General features: G+C 31.1%; 1 protein-coding gene and 1 long non-coding RNA gene across 7 annotated transcripts in view; one reads left to right on the top strand and one right to left on the bottom strand.

Annotated features, from left to right (window-relative positions):
- The window catches only part of LOC143257007 (uncharacterized), a 22,333-nt gene extending 8,475 nt beyond the window's left edge, over positions 1–13,858 (top strand). The window contains exons 2-4 of one of the 3 annotated variants that reach the window (XR_013031656.1): positions 3,679–3,805; positions 12,307–12,551; positions 12,776–13,858. This is a non-coding gene — a long non-coding RNA (uncharacterized LOC143257007). Of the gene's footprint in view, positions 1–3,678; positions 3,806–6,276; positions 6,929–12,306; positions 12,552–12,775 lie in introns of those variants that run through there. The other 2 variants (XR_013031657.1, XR_013031658.1) reach the window with 2 other exon arrangements.
- On the bottom strand, positions 6,960–23,387 carry LOC143257004 (apicoplast pyruvate carrier 1-like). Of its 4 annotated transcripts, none has more exons than XM_076515038.1 (10): positions 23,202–23,385; positions 22,042–22,319; positions 16,756–16,882; positions 16,007–16,134; positions 11,711–11,837; positions 10,954–11,253; positions 10,560–10,682; positions 9,747–9,956; positions 9,408–9,507; positions 6,960–7,607 (listed from the first exon to the last, which is right to left on the bottom strand). In XM_076515038.1, exons 2-10 carry the CDS (start codon positions 22,299–22,301, stop codon positions 7,501–7,503), a joined length of 1,482 nt encoding a protein of 493 aa, XP_076371153.1. In that variant the 5' UTR covers positions 22,302–22,319; positions 23,202–23,385; the 3' UTR covers positions 6,960–7,500. The 4 variants fall into 4 exon arrangements, with proteins under 4 accessions (XP_076371153.1, XP_076371154.1, XP_076371155.1 ...); XM_076515039.1 differs by having other exon boundaries at positions 22,042–22,309; XM_076515040.1 differs by having other exon boundaries at positions 22,042–22,305.

The following is a 23,387-nucleotide window of genomic DNA, read 5'->3' as shown; positions in this document are numbered from 1 at the left end:
TGGGTTTTCTATCTGTTTATCTCTACATGTTCACTGTTTTACTTTGGAGGCAAACTAGGTTTTCTCATTGGACTTCGTTGGAGCGTGATTGTTGTTCTTGTATTTTCTGAAACGATGTACAGTTAAATGTATTTATTGATAATTACCAGTAAAAACAATTTCAAAAACACTATTAAATTTATAAATATAAACAAGTATAATGTACAATGACAGCACATCTGTAAGTAGACAAAGTGAAGGTTATGTTTACATTAACGTAGAAATTTCATCTAAAACTTAAATGGATGAAGAGGATACGTTTTCACTCAAATCCAGGAGTCGCTACAACCAATTGGGTTTTTATGAAGTTTCAATTGAAAATATATCTTTGCTTATTTAGTTTATATTTCTTAGTATCTGGGTATATAAATATAATTAACAATGCTCCTCTTTTTTATAGTTTAGATATGTTACTGTGCATGTGTATTTGAAAATATGCAGCATATGTATATATGATGTGATATAAGAGTTTCAACTTTTTGGTTTTATAAGTTTGTTTACCGTTCATTTATTAATTCTTCTGTCGTTTAATTCAATTATAAAGTTTTAGTGATACGTTAAATGTACTATGCGTGTGTACTTATTATGAAACTGCCACAAGGTTCTTTTACATATCTTAATATTTTGAAACGTTCATATGAGATAAAATATCGTGATCTAACTACCAAAATAAGAATCCTGCCTTAAATGTAAACGAGTTAATTCACGAGATATAGTTAAAGCATATTACTGTTGATCGTTACTCCATATCGTGTTAATTTTGAAATTGTCTAAACTCACAATATTGTAAAGTTTTTTTTAATTAGGTTTTCCTCTTCGATATTTTACTCCTGGTTTCATTATTTATCATTAGTTCAGGCATGGCCAGATGGTAAAGGCACTAAATTCGTAATCCGAGAGTCGCGGGTTCGAATCCCCTTTATACCAAACATGCTAGCCCTTTCAGCGGTAAGGGCGTTATAACGTGAATGTCAATCCCACTGTTTGTTAGTAAAAGAGTAGCTCAAGGGCTGGTAGTAGGTGGTGATGACTAACTGCCTTCCATCTGGTCTCACACTGCTAAATTAGGGACGGCTAGCACAGATAGCTCTCATGTAACTTTGCGCGAAATTCAAAACAAACCATTATTTATTAAAATTATTACTATTCTTTTTATATTTAGGTTCTGTTGTTCATTACAGTTGATATGAAGTTCTGGTCAGACACGTATTTGATAACTAAGTTTTTGGTAAATAACTTTTATATTCGAACTGTTTGTTTGTTTTTGAATTTCGTGCAAAGCTACATGAGGGCTAACTGTGCTCGAATTGTTTAAAGATTTCCTTTTTTGATTTCTTTGGTTGTAAAAGTTCAATAAATTATTATTTTTTCGTTCTACATTGGTTGCAGCGGCTGATTGTTTTACTCGGTTACAACGCGAGCGCACATATTGGTTGACACTATAATATTTGTTGTGCAAATGCAGTCTTACTAAATAAATTGAGTTCGAACTAATAACTTGAAGTGTCTGTTTCCGAGAGCAATGGAATGTACAACACAATTCTTGATAACTCCAAGTAGTAAGTTATTAATTACCTTCTAGAAACCCCACTAAGTAATGTTCATAGATATAACATCCCAGCTTCTGAGGTCTAATGGAAGTTAAAATATTTTTGAACCTGTCGACAAAACAGAAAATAGAAATATGAGTGTAATACCTTAATATTTTTTCACTGTTTTATACCAAACATACGTTCCTCTTTCTTTCTTTGTGCTTACAAATATTCAATCATGCAAGAAATTGCTAGTCCTAAACTATTAAGGAAATGTTTTAGTGCAGGCTATAGTGTCATTTTTTTTAAATTTATTATTTGCTAGAGATCGCATAAAGCAAAGTCGTAAAAGGTTGTGAACGTTAAGATTCCAGAAGCTTCTTGTTGTATGCAGAAAGAAAATCCTGTATATAAATATGAGTAATTCAAAGATGATTGAGTTCAGTAATTTCAGAATGTAAAAATATATTCACTGGTGAAGTCTTATAATTATGTAGGTCTATATTCGCCTTTCAATTTGTTTGTTTCGAATTTCGCACGAAGCTTCACAAAGATTATCTGCGCGAGCCGTCTAGAATTTAGCAGTGTAAGACTAGAAGAAAACAGCTAGTAATTACCACTCACCGTCACCTATTAGATTACTCTCTTAATTATGAATAGTGAGATTGACTACAACATTAGAAAACCCCCATTGCTGAAAGGGCGAGCATGTTAGGTTTGACGGTAATTCGAGCCTGCGGCCCACGGATTATGAGTCAAGTGTCTTAACCACCTTGTCATGCCGGACCCGTTTATGAAACTATGCCTATAGATTAACATATGAGATAGCAAAATTCTATTTTTTTATGAACGTGGTATAATAAAACTGACACAACATTTCCTAGCAGTGACGTATATATACTCTTAATTTAGTATAAAATCATGTACATTTATTATCTCATGAGACTGTACTCTCGTTACTTTGTCTGCGAATGAATATACTGCGACAAATTTTACAAAAAATAGATATTCACGAGGTAATTATTGAAGGGCATAATTATTTCTGCTTGTCGCTTGATATTGATATGAACATATATTTTGTCATAAATATCTGTAATTTTAGTAACATTACTAAATTTATTTCTATGTGTTTTTATCGTTAAAATTATGTTTTTGTTGTTCACATCTGTTTGTAAAGGGGTGTTCAATTTAGACCGTTACGAATACGAATGAGAGTAAAGTTTATTGAAGTTATTTTTTATCATTATAAAGATTTAAATTGGCAATATATTGTCAACTAATACAAAATAATCCACCTAATGAAATAATTAACGTGGAGACCTAACCAAGATCCCTGAAAGTGAAGTGGCTAACAACGTTCTGGTAGGCATAGCACATAGACCTAATCTCTGCAATAGATCCTGAGGAGTTGATTGTTGAATGTGTTCCCGTGGACCTAAAAAAACGTAAGTGCCATTAATGGCCACAAACACAAGAAATAATAAGCTTCGAGCTAAGTCTAGATTGGACATTGCAACATGTGAAAATAAATAAATAATACATATTCTTATAAGGACCGCAACGGTAGAAGTATTACTGTTGATTTATGTCAAATATTGCATGTTCATAGACGATCAGTATAATATCTACACGATACTGTATAACCTAGGCCAAACAAATCAAATATCTCATAAGAATGATACTCAAAATGTAACCTCAACATTTAGAATTGACTCTGTTCTTCAAGAAACAAGGAACGATAAAACTAAGTATTAGTTTCTGGTCATCAGTCAAGGTTTTGCATAAAGTACCAGAGTGTTGGTTGAAATAAGAAAGAAGGATACCTACCTTTTGTTAATAATTTATTATATTTTGAATGTTCTACATGTATGGAAATGTTTTTCAACATAAGAATGAATATTGGCAAATGCAAATCAACAAAACAAGTAAAGAGAATATTTCGTTTACTGTAATATAATAGACTATGGCAACCGTTTTGTGATATCGTTTAGATTAGATTGTTGTTTGGTACATCTTGTGTATTAACTTAATGTAATCTCTCCAGTATATCCTGGAACATCGTACTCGTCTACTTGAATGATATAATTACAAACACTTAATCTCTTAGTTTTGAAATAATAGTGACGTACTGGAGTGTACAACATAGCCTGGTAGCAAGAATCATCACACATGTAGTGGTTGATATTTTTGGCTATATCTGTTGCTATGTTCATCCTGTAGTTACTACTTTAGAGGTGAGTAAAACTGTTTTTAAAGCATCTTATTATAGAAATTTACTTATGAAAAATATACGTTATGTTGAATGTTTAATTAAATTTTCTACTCATTTAAAAAGTATTATCTACCCATTTTATTTTAACAAAGAAAAGACTATAAACGAACATAATGACATAAGCTACAGTATATGGAAAAAGTAAAAAAAGTATTATCACTTGATGGTTACTCTCTCTGTTAGATTTAACAAATATAAGAATGTATTAAATAAATATAAAGAAATAAAAAATAAAGAAATTTTAGTTAAAATTTCTAATAACCATAATCAGATATGAATCAGGTCATTTAACAACTTGGTACTACATCATGCAAATATACACTTTATCGCATACAAAAGGCTTGTTTCGATCATGATAGTCAGATTAGACTTAATAAATGGGTGGTGGGTTGTTAGCTGTACTGTTTTATTTCTATAACTGGATTGGACGCTTTATACTAGTATAATTTGTGTGTTGTGCTCTCTATTAGTGTATTTCTACTATATTGAAAGCTAACTTCAATAGATAACTTTCCACCTTGCTTACATCCAACTGGAAGTGAATTATCTTCTTATTCTTATTTTTTAACTCAATTAAGATTTTTTCTTCTTTACTTTGAAGATCAGTCACCTTTCTACAACTGTTGCAGGCATTGAAGGGTGATACAGCTCTGGGACGTTCTGGGCTTGAATATCCATATCTTGTTCTCCTAATTTCTATTTCTATAAATACTCCTTTTTTTGCTACTCCTTTATTTCTTATGTGAGACTGACAAATGGAGGTTAAGACTAACAGACGGTGTATCCCCACCGAAATGTGGCTACATCTTCTACAGTCACCTCAAAAACCTAGAGCATATTTTATAATCCCATGTTATAGCTTGTAACCTGGAATCTTTTCAAGTAGTGCAACATTTTTGGGTTGATTTATTTTTGTTTCGGCCTATTTCTTTAATTATAAGAAACTAATATCATTAGCCAGACGTTTTGATTTGTTGTTTTTAACGCAGTCCTTCCTTGTGAGTTTATTTACTTAATATTATCAAAATGTGTTAATTTTTACTATATATATATATATATATATATACGTATGAAGTTGAACGTCGAAAGTTTTGTTTAACACACAATTATTTAAATTTTCCAATTGCAGAAAAAATTAGTTATTTATTTAAAATGTATAAATGTTAAAGGGTGGTCAAGTTATTATTCTGTTGTAAATCTAGATACAGGTAATACTAGAGTGTAAACGAAGCTTATTTCTATTTACCACGAAATTTTGTATAATTCATGTTTATTGGTATATTGATTGTGTTTGATGATATAAATACCGAGTTTTGCACTTAATAGTAACACCCTTTGTTTTTCATTTAACATAGTCTCAAACTTATAAACGTTTATAAACTGTAACGTTTTGAGTGTATATGTAAAAGGCAAGTCACACAGTGAATGACCAAATCCTTTCGCATTTTCATCTGGTGTGGCTAGAGCAAGATTTAATATAAGTACTGTACTGTTTATTTGCGTAAATATTATTGCTCAAAATGGCTACAACTTCGTAATACAGAAAAAGATACCTCACATAGCTGGTACGTCTACTTTCCTTTATTTTATATTTATGTTTCTCTACATAAACAACTGTATTAATATTTTTAACACAAGAAAAACAACATCCAATGAACTAATTACAGTATGTGCAACGTCAATACATTGATGTTGTAAAGAACGTAATGAATCAATTACGAAAGACGTAAAGATTTAATTCATTATAAACTATTTTACAAGCAAATAATGTTTTCAGTAAAGTGACTTGTATTGTTACTAATAATTTTTAGAACAGTATTTGGTGTATAAAGCTACGTCAATTCACAATCTTTGTATCTGTGAATTCGATTTTTTTTTGAAGTAGTGAGGTTCACAATATTTTAATTTTGTTTTACGAACTATCCTATATTCTGTCAAAGGTAAAGTTGATTTAAACAAACGGAAGGGCGGAAATGCTAATATTGAAATGTCTGAAAGTTTAAAATTGTGTGACATCAACGTCTCTTACTAGGAACCTTATGTAAAACGTCGTCTCTCTCAATATACATGAATATGTGTGTGTGTGTATTTTGGATAACTAAACTTAAAAAAAGAGTATAAGTAGATAAGTATAATCTTAACTGTAACACTTTCTCTTTATAATACCTGTTAGTGTGGCTCTCATTAGAATCATTGGAGATAGAGGAAGTAACATGGAGAGAGCTATACTTATAATTTTTGTTAGGATCATTTTAATAATACTTTAACATACTTCTATTTAGGTGCAAACAGCGTACTGAGAACTGTAATGATAACTTAAAGAACGTATTTACTGTCTCATAGATTCATGTATTGTATTCTCTATTTCCTACTTATTTTAATTATTATTATTTTTGTTATATTTCCTTGTTAATTTTTGTTTTATTTTTCTAGTGAACAACCACCTTCTCATATCTGTCTATAGACAGCGATAGGTGGTAAAATGTAGGACATGGTGGAAAAAGAATTCACACCTTCTCAATTTTTTTCTATCTGAGCATTTTCCTAATCATGTGAGGCTAAAGAAATTGAAATTGAACTTGATAAACGGTGTGCCCCTGAACAATTTGGGTATTATCTCAGCCTGTACTTCTACAAATTAGGACACATTACATGATGTCCCACTTTAGGATTTGTGCCCCAAGGTTGTTTGGTTGTGACCCGTGAGCTGTTTCATATGAATTTACATTTAATTACATAGCTATGTGCATTTTGTAAAATAAAATTGTATATATTAATAGAACTCACAACAATGATGTTTTATTGTAGTATAAAGCATACATTTCTTTATATTTTCAAAATGCAATTTAGAAATAACTTTAAGTATAGATATACATTTGCTATAATTAGATTCCTAATATTTATGCTTAGTAACATAACTGTTAAATGATAAATCCCTTAGAGATAGATTAAAAGTGATATAATCGATATTAAATAAACCCATAAAGTAATAAACGAGTGTATAATCAAATAGGATATGAAAGTATAAAATATATAAAATATGATATATGAAATTCCATTAGCCTGATAATCTCACAAAACTTACCAAGTTAAGTAATTAAAAGATAACAGAACATTAGTTGCACCAAATACTTGATTTTGTTGAATAAAATACGGTTAAAAATATCGAGTTTAGGTTTTATTCTGTAGTTTCCATGAATGAAACCAAAACTCGATATTTTTAACTGAATTTTTTAAACAAAATCAAATATTTGGTGCAACTAATGTTCTGTTATCTTTTAATTACTTAACTTGGTAAGTTTTGTGAGATTATCAGGCTAACGGAATTTCATGTATCATATTTTATAGCCAGTTTATGGTTTTAGTTCATTACTGAATTGTCTCTTCATGTATATCACACGCTATATCTGAATATCGCTACTAGATATGAAAGTTCTGAATGTATCTAAAAATCACGTTACTAGTCTTGTATTTTTGTTTGTCGTCTAAAATATTCTTAATTTGTTAAATGTCATAACCTAAAGAAATATTGCAGAATTTGCAATATCGTTTATACATACGTATGTAATATATGAGGAGAAACAATATTAATAAAGTAGAGTAATTCTTAAAGTCTTTGTTAAAGTTGCAGTTTAAAAATATCTAAAAGAATGACTTCTAATATTCAACAGATCTGTAATGAGTCCGTTCTTTGTCTCTGTTAAAACTATTTGATATTGGTTGTGTTCGAGATGTTTCAGGGAGAAGTATAGCTATAAGTAACCCTACAAAAAGACAAAAACAAACAAACAATTATACCAGAATAATACATTATATTAATACAAATTTTATTACAAGATGTATTATAAAACTAATGTATATCAAACTGAAACAAATTATATTCATTACATACTGATAATTATAACTCTTTCGTCACGGATTCAGTCCCTGAAAACGACCTAGCAACCATTTTATTCTTGTTACAGATTTGATGCTCTAACTTTTAAACTAGTAAGCATATATTCACAAAATCATTCAGATCATCAGTAAACATAAAAGGGCTTTATGATGCAAAATATTAGATATTTTAAGAAATGTTCTTCGTATGCTTTCTTGTAGTTGTTTGTCAATCCAACATCCAAAATATTTTTGATTTTAAGATAAAATACTTTTATGTATCAAAATAGTTTCAAATTTCACATGCCATGCGAAATCTTTCTAACATCCAAACAATTACCAACTGTTTGTAAGAAGAAAAGTTTATATTCTATCTGTTATTTTCATTAATGAATTTCTGTAAGAGTTCGTTAGAATTGACAAATGTCGTAACCATCACAAAAATTAGGAAATACACATAAATTATGGCTTTTAGAACGACTAAATACTATAAAAGGAAAATACAATGGTTATACTACATAGATTAAATTTCAAAACTTTGTACTTTTATATATATTTATTATTTTTATTATGATGATATTTCAGCCGCGTACTCATGTTACTGTAACTAAAAATATAAAACTGGCTGTTATAAAAGGACCAGTCTTTACTGTGTTTCAGTGGACTAGTATTTATAAAGTACACTCACATTTTAATTATGTATGTATTTGCATTACTGCTATTTCCAAATGGGTTCTTAAACTTATTTTTCTTAAAGCATAAAACAATAAACAAAGAATATAGCAAAAATATATCTTCTAGTTGCGAACTATGTATTCGATTGCTATTTCTCGCACGTTGCTATGTCTCAAGACATTTCGCACATGGTGTTTGTAAAATAATATATTTTTTAGGTTTTGTACATTAATTAATATAATCAAAAATGACAAATTAGTATATTAATACCGTAGAATTTTACTATAATTTATCAAGCGTAGTAATTAAGATGTATTTGGATCTCTATAAAATGAAATGTCGAGCTAACAAAAGACTGACTTTAACAGCTTCAAATTAACTATAAAAAGAACGAGTTTTATGAAAGAGGCTGGGAAAGAAACTTTGAGCTATTGATTGTTTATTCACCTGTCAGAAACATAAGTATAGAAAAAGAAATCTTTCCAAAAATGGAACGTGATGGGCGGGTGCACTGTGTTTGATTGAATAAAAGTAGCCACATATCAGCAAATATCTCTTATTACAAAATTTATCTTATCGATATAGGCAATATGAGTTCATAACTGGTACAACATAATTAACTTTGGATTTGCACATCGTAAACTTTTAATTTGAATGAGTGGTGCATTCAGCATACCACGAGAGACACAAAAATCGAAATTTAGTTATTCACTATTTATTTTTAAGATTCAGAAATTAACTGATGTATAAATTAAAGTACACAATTTTATTCCAAATTTATTGATATAAATTCATAAAAGAGTAGTTCAATTTAGGTTAACAAAAGCGGTGACATGCCCTTCGACTATGATATCCCTTCAACATATAAAAATAAATTAGTTCATTTGAGTCATGAGCCAGACGTTTATTTAATTCTATTTTACTTCATTATAACAAATTTCGTTGAAACTGCAAAATATAATCTGTTAAAATATATTCGAGGAATAAATAGAGTTGATTTTAAAATACTTTACCTACGAATGCAACAGTCGCTGTCACACAAATCATAACATACCATCCCAAAATAAAAGTTATGCGATGGAGAACTAAAGGCCAGAGAAAGACAGAAGCTGCCTGGAACAAAATTCATGATTTATCACTTAAAACTCAAACAGTTTTTCTTGATTTATAACATGATATCAACTTTATTTCCGACATTTTCTGTTTTAAAAGTTAAAAATTGTTTAAATACACCTTCACTACGAGTGTCGGTCCTTAAACAAACAAATCTATATAAATGAATCATTTCTTCAGCAAAACATTTATATTTAGCGGAAACAAAAAGTTGTTGTTAATATTTGTTCTACCCTTACGGATGCAAAAAGTAGTATTCCAGTAATTTCAGCAGTGCTTTTCGTTCCAAAAACCTTAACAACAGCAGCCGGAATGCAAACAGGAATGAGAGGAAATGTTGCAAAAAGCCCACAAATCCAGATCATATACATCACTTGTCCTCCATAAGGTGTCACCACCAGAGTGAACAGCAATACTGTCCTCATTCCCAGCAAGAGAAGAATCGTTAGCTAAAAATTTATACGTGTATATATGTTTATAATATAATTCAATAAGACTACAGCAGTAAAACATTTAAAACAACAAGAATCCTGAAACAACAGGTAAGTAAAGAATAAAATATATTATAACCCTATATAGATTTTTGGTACATATTATTTTAATCATATTTTGGTTAACTTTTATTAATTTGTGTAACATTTTATTTCAATGACAAAAACAAACAAACTAAACTGAGTATATATCAAATTTAATTGTTAGAAAAGTAAACTGAAATTGTCTGGGTAATAATTTATTCTGCGGTACATTATTTTGAAAGATTTTAAAAAACAGTACTTTTCTATTTTTTAAAACTATTTTTACCGTTTCCATACTTCTGAGTATTATTATAAAAATATATTTTTGCTTTATGCGTAAAGTAAAAGTGGTTACGGTGTTCACTTAGCAGGAATCGAGACTTGAATTTTTCTTTGTACGTTTTCTTAATTTACTGCTAAGCAACTAGGACTGTACACATTTCACACACGAAATATTATTGTCATAGACAGAAATGAGAGTATATGAAGAAAGAGGGCACTATAGCAACACACGGCGCTTCACTTTAATCATATTACCTTGTAAGATATTTTGTCCTGAATTAAGCCCACAGTAACTCGGCTGACAGTATGAACAACTCCAGCTACAGAACCAGTAAGGGACAAAAATGTGTCATCTGATATAAACGTCTGTCCATATGTCTGTAAAACAGTTAAAAAAATATTTTAAGATAAAATAACTTTTATAAATACTCAATTGATGTTGACTCAACATAGTCCTAGTGTTTGTGTTTAGTTTATAGCTACAAGTTCTTTTTTTATTATATTGCATTTGATCACCATAATCAAAGTTTTCATACGCAAGGTTTTTGCTCCTTCCCGTATCTCGAGACAGTTTGTGATAGGAATAATATTAAAAACTACATAAATGCAAAAAAAAACAAATTAACTAAGATGAAATGCTTATACTTACCTTATAAACTATGTTCACGAACATAAACGGGTGAATTGAACAAATGCAAACAAGAGACAAAATATAAAATTCTTTCATTTTCAAAGCTTCTATTGGTGATACATGAAGTTCAACTTCGACATCAGAGTACAGTTGTTCATTACCAGCATTTTTATTAGCTAAATCTTGTTCACATAAGTTGTCGTTATTCATTGTTGTTCTGCAGTCCAAATCCTTCGTAACTGCTCCACTAAGTTCCTTACTACATGATTGTCTTGAAGTTTTGTACACACTAGATTGTTTACTGGTTATTGTTTTTTCCTGGGTTTGAAAAATGTATGTCATTTTTTTTATAAATAAAATTCAGTTGTTTTGTATGTAGAGAAACTGACCATACAATATAAATGAAAATAGATATACGAGCTTTGCTAATTTCTTTTACTTCCTCACTAAGCTTTCATTTTAATAAATGCTATTTTCTTAACAAAACACAACAATTTGTTTATATTAAACTTCCATAGATGAAAGTGTTTTAATTTCATAAGTGTTTCAATTTAGTAGTAGAAGCAGAAGAGATATCTACAGTGATTCAAAATGCGTGGTTTCAACTGAATTATTATTTGACAAAATTATTTTCGATACAGCATCTTATTATCTAGACTGGAGAATCTCAGCTCGATTTAATAAAACAAGCATTTATCCACATGATACGATTCAAACTGACTTTACAGTTAAAAATAACAATAGTAAATATATATTTTAACTAAATTCCTCTAACCTGATTTGATTCTCTTGGTAATTCTTTGTACATTAGCAGCCCAGTCAGTAGAATACCACCAGCAACACTTCCCATGACCAGAAACAAAAGAGGAACACTTTCTATAATTTCATTGTTGTAAAAAAACCTGAAAAATATTTAGAGTTTACTCGTTAGTCAAAACCTGCTTTATGATTCAATTGTATAATACATTGACGATGTTGGAAATATTTGTCTTCTTAGTGGCTCGCCAATAAATCTCACTATGTAACAAAATTTTTACTTCTACTTGTTTCTGGGCAGAAAGTGTTATTTCCCAAATGCTTATGCCTAAAGTAATTGGAAAAGACCTATTTTTTTCTTCAAACTTTGTTTTTGTGACCTGGGTAATCAAATTTTTAAATTTACCCATTTTCCAGAACATTCCATGTAGATTCAGTGCTGAGAAGCTGATAGAGAATTTTCTCGAACTTACAAGAATTTTAAAGCAATTTCTAGCATGTTGTAGTACTTTCCATGGTAATATATATATATAATTATAATATAATATAATTATATAATTATATATAATATATATATACAGGGGCTCACCACTCACCACTTCACTTTAATTCTAGCTGCCTAAGTGAATACAGAGCCCTATCAGATTTTATCAGAGTTAGCATCAAGAAGCTGCAAGCGTTCTCCTGACACATTCTGTTATGTATGTGGCCAATTTATCAAGACAAGAGAGAAAATGTAAACTATGACAACATCTGCTATACTGTGTGAAGCCTACAAGACATATTTCGGCATGCCTGTTGGGGATCAAAACAAACTCTGAGCACCTCATTTTGACTGCGAGCACTGCAAAAAATCTGTAGTAGGAAAAACGAACAATTTTTGCTTGCTTAAATAATAATTTTTTTTATATTATACAACTTTTCGGCTTTTTAAAATTTAAATATCTTTTATTTTTTTTAATTTCCAAGAGTGTAGAAAATAGATCACGTATAAAATATTTTGCATAAATCTCTTACACACTAGGTGTAGATAAAATTAATTTATTCTTCATAGTAACAATTTTAATTTCTTCCTTTTTACAAGATGGTACAGAGAGGAAAAGAGAGCCATGATATTCGCTATTCCAAGAATTTAGCGTGAGCCCACTGATCACTAAAGCAATTGCTAGTTCTGTATGGTGCACCCTTCAAAACATCGGGCTGGCCGGAATGCATCTGCTATCATGTATCCGTCCTTCCAACATCCATTGCCCCCGTGCTACATTGAACTGAGGTCTCTGTACCCACTCCACAAGAAAGAAAATAGCCATCATCAGAAGAAGCAGCAAACCAGAAGAGGAGGTCGACGTTGAAGATACAGATTACAATTTCAGAAACGCAGCTGGTGAGAGAAGCCCATACTACCCCAACAAAAGAGATTTCAGTGACTTGGTCAGAGATCTTGGTCTATCAAAGTCGAATGCCGAGACTACACTGCTCAAAAAATTAAACAAACATTTAAGTGTTTCAGTATATTTTTGTTACAAGTAAATTTATGTATGTGAAACATATCCGTTCGTCTACAAGTGTATTTTTTTAAGCTTGCGAGTGAAGTTTGAAGCAACTCAGACGAAACTCACCTCACTCAAGGAGAATACAACTCAAGGTATCCTATATAAAGCGGTTACATGAAACTATGCATTTCTACATTTTTGCCCAGCGCTGAAACGGGTTGTTTCGCGTTGATATTTAGTTTGACGTTTGCTGGTTGCGTTCTGGCTTGGCTGTCCTCTCCTGTACCGCCTTTGTTTCGCTCATCAGTTAATTATATTATGACGAAACTCATTTCTTCACCTTAAAAAAACTCAAAATAAAATAAAGGCAAAAACCCCATTTAAATTTCAATAATCTTTCACGTGAGGAAACGAAGAGGAACCATAACGTTCCTGACAACCCCAGATGAATGTGGAATTCTTTAGACTACTTTCTCTCTAAACTGAACCCCTGCCACGTTTGTTTGCGTTTGCTATGCATTCCTCATTAATTTTCGGATAAAACACCAACATGGATCTATTGCTGCTCGTTTTGCCAGTGTGTACCTTCATCTTGTGTACCCAAATAGTCAAGCGCCAACTGACAGAGAACGAGGAGGCCAGGGAGGTCCAGGTGCTTGAGGATGGCCAGACACAAAGGAGGGTATCACAACGCGTCGGTGTGTCACCAAGCCTCATCAATCGACGTGGACGACACTACCAGGAGCCCACCACTTATGGCAGGAGACTAGGTCAAGGCCATCATTGCTGCACAACAGCCCGCGAGTACTGTTACATCTTAACTACCTCCCTGCGGGACATGTTAGTTACGGCTCGGTCGCTGTGAAATAGCCTTCAGTATTCCACTGGAACCCCTGTGTTCACCCAAACAGTTCGTAATCGTCTGCATGAAGAACTCCTTACGACCAGACGGCCAGCAAGAGGAATTATTTTGATAGAGCGATAATATGCAGCCAGGTTGGAGTTTGCTCGTCAGCACCTGGACTGGGAACTTTGTGCTGTAAACAGACGAGAAAAGATTCATTGCGTCTAGTGATGATGGACATGCGAGAGTGTGGAAACGCCGATGAAAGCGATTTTCCGCCTGTAACATTGTGCAAGTCGACGCTTATTGAGGAGGCTCTGTAATGGTCTGGGCAGGCATACGCTTGGGTGGCTGCACAGACTTACTCATACTCGACAAGTTTGATCTAAACATACGACGATATAGAGAAGAAATTCTGGAACCCATTGTGAGGCCTTCTGCCGGTGTTGTCAGCGGTGGGTTCATTCTCATGCAGGTTAAGTTGCGAGCTCAAGTCGCCAGACTGTGTATGGACTTCCTTGACGAGTAAGAAATAGAAACTTTTGAGTAGCTCTCCAGATTTACACATTTAAATCCAATTAAACATTATTAGAATATGTTGTCGAGGAGTGTTAGTGAGCACCACTACCCTCCTCAGGATGTACAGGATCTCCGAAAAGCCCTGGTAGACGAGTATGCTGTCATCACCCTTAGACAACATTGATAGACTGATTCGAAGTATGCCAGATCGGTGTCAGGAGAATGTCAAACCTCGTAGAGTTCACACTAGATATTGAATGTTTCAAACATTTCTTCAATTATCACATATAAACTGTTTAAAGTATTTTTTCATATACGATATAAGTTTTGATGATATTGGTAATTTAAAAAAAATATTTCTCCATGTTTTACCGTTCATCACACATTAAAAACGGATACAGATGGAATTGAAATGAGGCATATTACCTAAAAAATAAAAATATTATTACATTTGCAACACTGAGATAAATTATATAATAAAACTTCATTGCTTCTTTATTGTTTTTTAGCAGTTTATATTTGGGGGCTGATACATGAAAGTGATTCAAATAACGGTCGTAAATCTCGAAAAACTACTAACGTTTAAACATTTTTGTATAACTTTAGTATAAATACATGTAAATCTTGATTCATATCTTCTTTTATTCAGATCTCATGTAAAAGATAATGTGCAAATTTTCCCGCTTTTACACAGAAAATAGATTTGTTAATTTCATTATCCAGGTCACAAAAGCAAAGTGTGAAATAAATAATGGTCATTTTTTGTACTTTTACAATATAAGTAATTAACAAATAACACATACTATCCAGGAACAACATTTGTGTCACATAGTGTCTGTGGACTTATAACGATAGAAACTAAATTTCGATGTTTATAATGAGCGCAGCACAGATTGACCATTGTACATTGGGAAAATGACAGTTTTATTTATCTTTGTGATGTAATATTTGTGTTTTTAGAATATTTCCAACAGTCTGTTACCTAAAACATCATTACTAAACATGAACAACTAACATTAACATTTCAAAATCATGAAATTATAATAGAAAAATATTGATATGTAACATATTAAAGCTACTAAACACACTAGAAAGGATGTTCTTTCGGTCAAAAGTAGTTTCAATGTAAAAACTAAAACATTCATACACAATTTATTTATAACACGACTTTAATCTTTTTGGTAGTGCTTTCTAAGAACTTTAACTAAAGTAACGTAATTATATTGTTTGTTGTACATTCTAAACTAAAATATGCGATGTAAAAATCTAAATTCCTCTCCCTCTCTTTACCCAGGATATTCTAAACATTTGTAACCAATGCAACAGAAAATAATCCCAAAAATCGTCTTTTTTGAGAATTTACTAAAGCTAAGTTAAGCAGTGTACAAAAAAGTTGAAACAGTAGTCTATGCCTTACTTCAAGAAGCCTCATGTAAATTTAAAGAAACTTGTAACTTACCCATCAGACGCAGACTGGAAATTACTAGGATTCACAAAGAATGTCTGTACATTATTCATAAAGAGAGGAGTTAAAGCTGACCCTGAAGCCACTATCCCTGTTACAAGGCCTTTGTTATTAGGAAACCACTGTGAAAATACTTGGCCATATATATTCCATGACGTGCAATTTTAAGTACACAAACTAAACGTTATATCACTTTCAAATTTACAAAAATATTATATGAATTATATTATAGCAAAGTACAGCATTTTGATCAGCTCAGAAGTCTATTATATTATAGAGATACAATAATTACACAAAATTAAAAAAAAACTAATTTCGTCTACAATATAGTGACATCTGATTCCAGATTTCCAGCAGAATAAAAACTATATAATGATCAGAAGAGTTTGTGTAAATAGAAATTCAAGAACTAAAACATTTTCGAATAATGGTAAACTTAATATTAATTAAAAGGTTGTCTTTGTTTAGGGAAGTTCATATTTAATATACTTATATATACTTACAAAATAAATAATGAAACAGCATAACATCACAGCGATAACAGTTATTTGTACTTACCTTGGTATTAAAACTTAACTTATTGTTTTTCTCATACATATAAAAATGTTTTTTTTTTCTGGTTATTCAATACTAATACTTTTCACACAGATAAAAATATGAAACTAAACATTTAAATCAGGATAAATTTATAGTCCTTTAATATATTTTTATAATAAAAATAACTTCGGAACAGTTCCACTCACCTCTACAGCAGTGACTACTGGATGAACAAAGCAACAAACATAACCCAAAGATACAATCAAACCATAAGTGATTATGGTAGCTTCCAGGCTGTGCTGTATACTCCAGTGTGTCAATACTAACCCAAAGCTGAGAGATTAAAATATTTGTTTTTTATAAAATGAATTTTATGAACGAGAACCATTAATAATACAAACACATTAATATAAAACATATAATGTGTATAGCTGTTCTTCAAATCTCGAAAAGGAAAAAAAAATAACTGAAAAGGTGAAATTACAATCTCTTCTATTCAATTATATTAATTTGATCTTTGTTTTTCCAACACTGCACCAGTATTACAGATTTCATTCTGAAACATGTTCACTATTGTTGTTCCTTTATCTATGCAGCACAGTTATGTTTGTTCTACACTTATAGCATAACCATCTTTAATTTTATTATACTGTGCCAACATCTTTGATATTCCTACCTCAAACCGTTATATTCGTTTTACTCGTGTTTTCAATCGTTGTCTATGTTGTTTTGGATTATTATGGAAAGTATAATTACAAGTCCATCCACGTAACTGTAGTTTTAGTTGTTGTTAATATCTTGTGTATCCCTCTTTCTACAGTGTTTACACTTTTTATTCACAAAGGTATTTAAAATATACCACCAATATTTTCAAGGTTTCATGAAGTGCAATATGTTTTGAAAGTTAAAATTATGTTGTTTAATGTACAATCTTGCTATCTAGGTTTCTAAAATGCGAAAATTTGTATACCAATAAAATTATGTTTGAAATATATTGTTACATCACACATGTTATTGGGTGTTGGTTAATAACTAATAGATTCAATATAAAATGTAGCTTTTGTCACTCCTTTTATGCTGACAATATTTCACGATACTCATTTATATATTAATATAACAATTTCCACTTATTTGGATTGAGCATAATGTTTTCTTTCTTCAACCAATTCAATACTTTCATAAGCATCATCAAAGGTTTTCCTATGTGTAATTGTATTGTCGGAGAACGATGTTCCAGGGTATATCGGATAGACTACACTGAGTTAATCAACAAAATGTATCAAAGAGATTACTTGTTTTTACTTTTTTGAATTTCGCGCAAAGCTATTTGAGGGCTATCTGCGCTAGCCGTTCCTATTTTAGCAGTGTATGACTAGAGGGAAGGCAGCTAGTTATCACCACCCACCGTCAACTCTTGGCCTACTCTTTTACTAACGAATAGCGGGATTGACCGTTACATTATAACGCTCCCACGGCTGAAAGGGCGAGCATGTTTGATGAGACCGGGATTCGTACCCGCGACCCTCGGATTATGAATCGAACGCCTTAACCCACCTGGCCATTCTGGGCCTAAGATAGATTACTTAATCTAAATGGTAGCGTTACAAATTGCTGTAAATCAATATTTTACAGTAAAGGGTATCTTTCCTCTGCTTGTTTAGTTGATTTATCCTGCCTTATATCCATTCTTAAGATCTAATGTCAAAAACCATATTCTTCCAGATAAAGCATTCACAATAGAATAAATCTATAAGAAAAAGTAGACGTCCATCTTTCCTTTTTACTTAAACACCCTCCTGGTGGTCCATTCAGGACCTTGTGGATGTATCTTTCTCCATTTTCGCCAGTGCAATAAATGATGCCCAGGAACTAGTACCTGGTTCTATAACTTCTTGTTTCTTTATGATATCTAGTTTTTTGAAATCCTCAGGCTGTTTCAAATAGTGGAATTGCATCTTAAGTATCAATATTAATTCCTTAGGACGTTCTTTAGAGTTTGGTTCCACTGGACTTCCGCAAAGATGTGTCCTTCTCTTCCAATAAAATTATATTATAATTATTTACATCGATGAATTTTACAGTGTTGTTGGAATTGTTCATGAATTATTGAAATATTATAATTTTAAAATAAATGTGTAAATGCACAGCTTACTTAAAAATACAAGCCCCAATAATTATTCTCTTACGACGTCCAATGAAACAAACTAGTTTCCCACTAAAGTAAAGCAGTGAACTTGTAGAAATAAACATAGAAAATCCAACTAGTTTCTTCATAAACTGTGTCTTTTTTGACACTTTGTATCAGGTAATATGTTGAGCAAGGAGTGAGATTTTGAAATGTTAGTATTATAGCGATTGCAAGATAAATCAGAAAACATCTAGCTACTGATACCAAGGGTCAAGCTTCCATTCTGCTAACTGTTATATACTAATAAAACTAGCACAGAATATAATGGTATTACAGAAATTGACATAAGAAAAAGGCCTAAAGATGAGGTCTAATGTATACTTCTTATAAGGTCAAAAGCAGATTATACCATTTGTCAAAATGCTTTAATTAATGAGCAAAAACATTGTGTTTGTAACTTTAATTAACTTCAAGGTAAATGTTATCAGTTAAATAACATAAAAATCAAAGCTATTTACATTATAATATTTAGGCCTTGGTACACTGTGCACAAAGTTTTATTACACTTTGCAAGAAAGTTGTACCTGTGTTGTCGTGGAGTGCCACCACATGTGTGGGCTGTACCTCGCAAGTATATATTTCTATGCCTAACGAGTCTTTTAAAGAATGCAAAATCACAGGACAATATTTTGAATAATGTAACCCTTCATGTTCCACAGAAGAGTGTAAACTATCATATACCAGCACAGTTAGGAAGAGGATTTGAAAATGGTTTTGTTAAGGTAACTTATGGCCGATACATAGTGTTGGACAATATAAAATTATGCAACACAGAAAATATCAGGTTACTTGTGTATGAATGTATTCATGTTAGCTACAAAAGCAGAAAAACATCGAACTAAAGCATTCATTTACTCGAACTATTAGGGTCGATAGGAGAAAATACAAGTTACAAGAAAATGAAACTCATGAATCTAAAATTAACTAAGAGACTTAAATTTTCAACAAGCTAACAAAAGGAAAAGCTGGTCTAAACAGCAATCATGTTATCATACGAAGAAGGTTTATTCAAGTGATAAACAATAAACGCCAAATAGTTGTAACACAATATCGCACGATAGGAAGCAGGGCAAAACATAATATAAAACGTACATCAGATATAAAGACGAAGAATTTTGGCTATAGTATAAGAAATATTTTCCACCATGCAGTTTGTTTAAAAGTGAAATTTATAATTTACTGGGAAAATTAAAAATAACATACTGTAATTTTTACTATACGTATAATAGTATTAGACTGTATCAGGGATTTTTAAAGCTTGGTAGAATAATAATAGAAAATGGTACGTATCAATATAAAATATAACAAAAGTAACAACATTCCTAAATGACACATTAAGTAAAATAAATAAATGCCCCCCGCTAGTACAGCGGTGTGTCTATGGATTTACAACGCTAAAATCATGGGTTCGATTTCCCTCGATGGGCTCAGCAGATAGCCCGATGTGGGTTTGCAATAAGAAAAAAACATACAAATACACACACACACACACAATAAATAAATATTATTAAAATGAGAAAATAGCAATACTAAATTTGTCTGGTTTGTTTGAAGTTCGCTCAAAGTTACACGAGGGTTATTTGCGCTCGCCGTTCATAACTTAGTATTGGCAGGTTAAAGACAAGGTAGCTTGTCATCACCACCAACCGCCAAATCTCAAGCTACTCTTCTGCTAACGAATAGTGGGATTGACTGTAACATTAAAAAGCTCTCATCGCAGAAAGAGCAAGCTTTTTTTTGGCGTGCCGATGATTCGAACTCGCTACCTTCGCATTTACGAGTCGAGTACCTCAACCACCTGACAACACCGGGCTCGCCAAGTAGGTAATCGATTCCTAACAAAATTGAAACTAAAATAGGTGGTAAATGTAACATATTCATTAAATGTATAAAATCAATAAAGTAGAAATGGCCATGAAATGAGATTAAAGGTAAAATTTTAAGGTCTGACCTGTTACTTTCTTAATTACAATAAAGATGACATAAAATATCTCCTTTCGTCATCAAACGTTTGGCACAAAATTAGAAGTTATTATAATATGAAGCTTTAATTGTTACACAACGTAGCACACATATTTGAAGAAAAACAGCTATTTAAATTATACTTAATGATATACAGTAATTTCTTCTTGTGAATGCACATGTGTCCATATTTATTAAGTTTAAATGTGCAAGTAAACATTTTACAAGAGATGTTGCAGTAAACACAGACAATAGAGCTTGATTCCTCTAGTTTTTAACCTATAGTGATATATGACATAACAGTATTAGGGATAAAAGTGTTGGAAATGAAGTATAGAAATATGTAACTAAAGAATAGACAGAGTGAAAAAAGTAGACCTTATCAGATACTGATACTGTTGTATGTAGTGTTATCCTTTACCTAGACATTTCTACACACATACACTAATGTTGTAACCAATTAAAATAAACAACCGCTACAGTTATAACCTACTGACAACAACAAGTGGAAAAAACGAGTTTCTTGAGCTTTTACAACCATAAATATCCAAACTAAAACTTTTAAACAGTTGAAACTGAAAATAATCACCTACAAAAACCTCAGCTAGTAAGCACGTGCCTCACGAGGATTTATTGTAACGTTATTGAACAATACATATAAATATCAATCTTAATAATTATGTCAATAAATAAATGAATAAAGAACAAGATCAGGAAGAAAAAAATTCTAATTACCATAAATAAAACAAACTTCATTTAAGCACATGACAAAATTTTTATTTAGTGATTGAATCACGAAATTACATCTGATGTGACTAGTTAATTTACGTAATATTTCACAACATTAATATTTATTCGTCATTCCCAGAGGAAGTTCGTATCAGTTTCATTATTCATACACACTGAAATTCAATGTGCCTTAGCTGGAAGGTTATATGATACTTTAATATAACTAAAACTTGAGCTGAATGTTAAAAATAATTATAAGTGAACTGTAAAATAAAATTACAAAATAAAAATAAAATTTTCTCTTTCACATCATTCATAAATTACAGGAACAGGGGAGTATAGGATTATATTTATATACATAGATACTAATATATATATAAACTACAAGAAAAGTTAACACTGTTTTTTAATTTCATAAAACACGGTGTCCTGTAATATCCCCTGTATGTTTCCTTCTTTTTCGGTAAAATTTCAAATTATTTTTATATATTTTGCTTACTTACAGGTGTATTATCATGTATATTATAATAATTTATTTATATTAATTTTATGGCGTTGTATAACTTATTTTCATCAGTTACAGTTATGAATTATATATAAATGTACGTCTTACCTAAAAATGAGGGAACCAATTATCATTGTCCAACGACGTCCAATTACACTACCTAGTTTGCCTCCAAAGTAAAGCAATGAAAAAGTGGAGATAAAGGTATAAAAAATCCAGGTAGTTTCTTCATATGTTGTGTCCTTCTCGACTTTTTGTCTCAGATAAGAAGTTAAGTAAGGAGTGATGTTTCCAAACGTTAGTGGAGTCCCGATTGCCAGATAAATCAGGAAACATCCAGCAACTGATACCAAGGGTCTAGCTTCCATTCTGCTAACTTTATATAACTTTTATGAAGGAATAATACTAATAATTTATACTTTTAAACATTTATAAGAACCCATGTTATATTCTCGATTACTTAGAAGTTATCTAGTCGACCATATAACTACATCGCTAAAATATGTATCTAGTATTTGGTGGAAAATGCGATGCAATTATTTGTCTTCAGTTCTTCTGTATTGCAGAATTGAAAGTATGAGAGAAAAGCAAAAATGTCGTCAAAATATACTTTTTGATTCTCAAAAGTGAATAATATAAAACTTAAAAAATATTTTAAATGATAAACAAAAATATTAATTTTCCAATATCAGTACCTGATACATTTTACTCAAGTTTTATTAAATGTTGTAAGAACGCTATGCTTATGGCATTGTTGTGGTGTACCACCACAAACACAAAGTGTACAAAATTGAAATGTATTCAACTTGACTGTGAAAGGATATAGAAACACAGGACATAATTTCTAATAATAGAACTTTTAATATTCCTCATGAAAGCAGAAAATGTCACATAGCAACTTATTTAGTACCTCAAATGACTCAGAATAAACTCCCATCACTAACGAATCTAAAAGTAACTTAGAAACTGGAACGTTATACAACCTAAGAAAGTTGAAAGATGCCTAAAAAACAAGCCGGTTATAAAATGAAGGAAATTATTCAGCTGTTAAAAAACAAACTCCAAATGATAAAGTGGTACATACCAAAATCAAAATTTAGGTAAATATAAGTAAAATTATTGTAAATACCTGATATTTATTAACTTTGCGAAAGTAGTTAAGTATAAATGATCATGAAACAAGTGTAAAAAATAAAATATTTGAGGTTTGAGTTGCTATTGTTCTGAATTACTTTGCATACCTTCAACTATGAAAAATATACACTTACATGATCCGTAATTCTTTCTTTCTTTTTGTTTGAAGGGATTATTGCGAAAAATAAAGAATTATTTTAACAATTTTTTATTAGCACAAAAGATATAACACACTAAACGCAAGAAGCTGAAATGGAAACGATTTTTTTTCCGAGAATTTGTTTAAGCTTACATAACAGTTTATTCTGATTGTGCGCATG

The sequence above is a fragment of the Tachypleus tridentatus genome, chromosome 7, assembly GCF_004210375.1.
Source record: "Tachypleus tridentatus isolate NWPU-2018 chromosome 7, ASM421037v1, whole genome shotgun sequence".
In the NCBI taxonomy this organism is placed as follows: Eukaryota; Metazoa; Arthropoda; class Merostomata; order Xiphosura; family Limulidae; genus Tachypleus; species Tachypleus tridentatus.
Note: the sequence above shows the minus strand (reverse complement) of the source record. Positions and strands in the feature narration are given on the sequence as shown.

Bases quoted from the DNA above. Each gene is read 5' to 3' on its own strand.
- LOC143257004 (XM_076515038.1), bottom strand. From the start codon at position 22,301: ATGGAAGCTAGACCCTTGGTATCAGTTGCTGGATGTTTCCTGATTTAT. The intron at 11,254-11,710 runs GTTAGAGGAATT...TTTCAAACCCAG, and splicing joins TACCAAGAGAATCAAATCAG to GAAAAAACAATAACCAGTAA. The intron at 9,957-10,559 runs GTAATATGATTA...ATAAATTTTTAG, and splicing joins AGGACAAAATATCTTACAAG to CTAACGATTCTTCTCTTGCT.